The sequence below is a fragment of the Plasmodium fragile genome, assembly GCF_000956335.1.
Source record: "Plasmodium fragile strain nilgiri unplaced genomic scaffold supercont1.186, whole genome shotgun sequence".
Lineage (NCBI taxonomy): Eukaryota > Apicomplexa > Aconoidasida > Haemosporida > Plasmodiidae > Plasmodium > Plasmodium fragile.
The window spans coordinates 3155-7043 of NW_012192766.1; the positions used below are offsets into that span (position 1 = coordinate 3155).

Sequence of the window (3889 nt, forward strand, 5' to 3'; positions counted from 1 at the left end):
CTGCAGCCACTGAGAGGAAACAGGCACCGACCGGATCAAGTACACCAGAACTAGGGAACACGGGGGGCACGCCCACACCCGCCCCGGCCAAACCAGCAGCACCCACGCCGGGCCAGCCACCACCAGGAGCGGCGAAACCGGAAGGCACGGAATCGTCCACGGGGACGCACACGAACACGCGGTCCCGGCGCATGGCATCACCTGGTGCTGGTGGTGGTACGGCTGGTGCTGCCGGAGGGAAGGGGAAGAAGGCCGCAACAGAAGATAATTGTGCATGGAGGAGCGCATTGCATAAGCCCCCTAGGGAAATACACGTGATAATGGATTATGATGTAAGTTAGATTAAGTGCACCGGACAAGGGATATAATGATAGGCAATAGAATTCATGATTGAGGTATGTGCATATATATATATGAATATACTTGCGGGCCACAGCAATAGTTTATATGCAATATGTGCGGACACAGCTGTTTTTATGTTTCTATTTAAAATGAAGAGCAAACAACGCAGCACAGTGGACAAGGTACTAACAAGTTTTTCGGACTATATGACACGGAACGATGACACAGTAGAGCAGTGGGCTGCAAACTGTGATAATGAAGGTTGGAATGATTTGATGAAGCAACATTCACATAAGGGACAGAAGGTAGCGGACGTCATGAGATGTAGACTTATGAATACTGCATTGTGGTTTGCTAACAAGGATGACGAGGATGATGAGGAGGTGAACAGGTTAAGATGTGAAGTAGTGAATGTTTTTGGGAATATCCTGAAAAGGAGGTATTGTCCGCAACAGGGAGGCAGGAGACGAGGTATAGAGTATGCATGGGAAATAATGCGACAAATGGGGAACACAGAATGGGGAGGAGTGGTACCACAGGGTCCAGTTACAAAGCACGAGTGTACAGAATGTGGCTATAAAGGTAGTTGGACGGACCCAGGCGTAGTCAATGGAGATATGGCCACCTGGTTACTGCTGCAATGGAGAGTCATGGACAAAATAACCCACATGGAACGCACAATGGAGTGTACTGCAGATTGGAAGACATATCAATTAGAGCAGGGGAAGGATGGCAACCTTGCAGCTCCGGCTGCGGACGGGAAGAAAAAACTGGAGGACGTAAAAGAGGAGGCAAAAAAGATAGCAGAAGACATAGTTAAAAAGATGCATGAGAACGTGAAGAAGGTATTAGATGACTTAGGAAATTGTAAGGAATCGCGCGATAAAGACTGCGTGCAGCAGCTATTCGAGAAAGAAGTTCAAGAACCGGCAGGTAAGAAGACTATTACGAATAAGTGGCCCACTAGGAATATACAGCCTAACACGAATACGAATAGTACGGCCGGTACAAATACGGCCGAATACGTACCGTACGGTACCGATACGCATGTCAACGGATGACACGACTACGCGGCGCGCATGTAGACAGTACGGATGCACGGCGCCACAACAACACGCATGAACGGCGGCACATCACCCCGTTCGTGGAGCCGAGATGTGCGGACACCTGACCGCACCGTCGCGCCGCGTCGTTATGTACCACTTGTGTCCTTTTTTTGTGTATCATCATTTATGTTCTTATCTTTCCTGGTTACAGCAGACCAGGAACACAAAGACCAGGATAAAGGAAGCAGCACATCATCAGACACAGCATCCGGAAAACCCGTGCAAGAATCAGTAGGAACCACAGATACAACACCCGCAGGAGGAGCATCCGTGGGGAGGCATGATCCCACAACATCAGAAACAACACCAACAACAGTAACACCTACACCAGCACCTCCTGCAGCACCGGCAGGAGGAGACAGTAGTGGAAAAGATCAATCCTCGGGAGGCACCAGTACAGACCAGGTTGCAGACAACAAAGGTAAGTGTACAAAGGGGCCTCAGGTATTTAAGGAAACAAATACAGGCATGGGCATCTTCGGTGCTACATCGACTACCACTATCTCCATTGCATCGGGTGCCGGAGCTGATGATGACTGTGACCAGCAGCCCACAGACACAGGAAAAGGTAGTGTCCTGAGTGAATATCCACAACAAAAACCAAAAAAAAAAAAACAACAACAATTTCCGGAGAGATAGGGACACACAACACGCACAGAGAAACCCATATCGAATCCGAATGCAGGGAGGGAGAGACAGTCTTTTCCCGGGGTGGCACCCTACCACCGTTCTTCTCCTGGCCCGCCGTCCTCCCATCCCCGTCCGTCTCCTGCCTCCACGTCAACGAAGTGTTGCTATGCTCGACTCAACGAGGGGGTGATGTTGCGCACCGCGCTGTTGGTTGTTCCCGTGTGCGTTGTTGTGGTGGGCGCATGCATATGGTGGCCGTGCGTGTTTGTGGCCATGGCGTTGTTGTGGTGGCATCCATATTCGTACGATTTATATGAGGGCCGCATGAGTATTCGGCCGTATTCGGTCATATTTGTCCGCATTCGTGCTTTCTCCCATCGGTCCTTAGCTGGAGGTTCCTGTGGCGTTGCCGGCGTTTCGGTAACTGCTGGTGTTGCAGGGTGGACGGGTTTTTCAGCGGCTACAGCGTCGGCTGGATTGGAAATGCTAGACGCTAGTCCCGTGAATTCCCCTGGGAGAGACGATGACGCTGGTATGCTTGAATAGTGGTCCTGTTCTTTATCTTCTTCTGAATCTGACAATTCCCCTGTGTCATCTGCCTCAGAGTCACATTCGGGTTCTATTGTGGAACCAGGTGCTTTATCCCCCGAGCCCTTCATTGTTGCCTTAACTTCTTTGCTGATTTGCCTCATAACGCTTTTCATGGCTGCGTTTAAGGTGTCCCCTATGTCTTTCTCTACTCCTGCCTTCAGAACATTCAAACTATCTTTTGTTCCTGCTTTCTGCACTTTATCGATGTCTGCAATTGCTCTACTACACTTGGATTTTAGACCTGATCTTGCTATTTTTCCATTCATCCGTGCATTCTGCCGTAGCCACTGCTTAATTTTGTGCCTCATATCCCACTCTGACGCTTTTATGTTTTCAAACACTGCGTGCCCACATTTACCTTTGGTTATTAAACCACCCCCTAGCCCTTCTTCCATCTCTTTCATTGTGTACCATGCATAATATAAACCCCAGTCTCCACCACATGATGATTCCTTCAGTATTTCCATATACATATTCACTGTTGCACATCTCACATATTCCGTCAGCTCATCATGATTACTAACCACCATATTCCCACCCCACAGGCGCCACCTGTTGTCATTCATAAAATATAATGCTCCTACCATCAGTTTGCACATAATTCTGTCTCCCGCGCGTTGTACCTTTCGCGGGTGACCATGAGGATCCTTCGGGTGCTTATAATACGCATTCATACAGTTCAAACCCAGAGATTCCAGGTCCATTTGGTCTATATAGCGCATGAATTGCCCTAATTGCACTTGTATATCAGCCCACACTTTGTGGTGCAATTAATATAACACATATACATATATGCATAGTGTACAACTTGCGCTTCCTCCTGTACACTTAATCCACCTCTGAATACATTCCTATGCACTAGGCGCTCCCGCACTATCATAACAGGGGACTCCGTCCATACTCATTCACATATGGCACGTATCTGCGATCCATAAACTGCCTCCCCATTATGCATAAGCTAAGTAAGGTGCACTGCGTTTAATATCGTGCCAATCACTCTACGTTACCAGATAAACGTCGTGGCGCATGTATGCACCCCGCGCCCGTACCCAGGTCGCCAACACCTTGGCTAGGTGCTGTGCGGACATATTAGTGTTATTCTATTAGTATACTATACTTTGTGGAGGCCCTTGGAAATATTACTATGCTGCATATATCCAATGGTAACGCTTATAACATTGTGTCCCTTAATATGCTAATATTCTACTAAATAATTATTG

The 3889-nt window shown here is 48.2% G+C and overlaps 2 protein-coding genes across 2 annotated transcripts; one reads left to right on the top strand and one right to left on the bottom strand.

Moving 5' to 3' along the window:
- Window positions 1-491: 491 nt before the first annotated feature.
- On the top strand, window positions 492-2087 carry AK88_05629 (uncharacterized protein; the record flags this gene model as incomplete). The annotated part of the gene is made up of 2 exons (XM_012483231.1): window positions 492-1347; window positions 1600-2087. 2 exons carry the CDS (start codon window positions 492-494, stop codon window positions 2085-2087), a joined length of 1344 nt encoding a protein of 447 aa, XP_012338654.1.
- A 155-nt stretch (window positions 2088-2242) lies between these two features.
- AK88_05630 (uncharacterized protein) lies at window positions 2243-3373 on the bottom strand (the record flags this gene model as incomplete). Its single annotated transcript, XM_012483232.1, has 1 exon — window positions 2243-3373. One exon carries the CDS (start codon window positions 3371-3373, stop codon window positions 2243-2245), a length of 1131 nt encoding a protein of 376 aa, XP_012338655.1.
- Window positions 3374-3889: the final 516 nt, after the last annotated feature.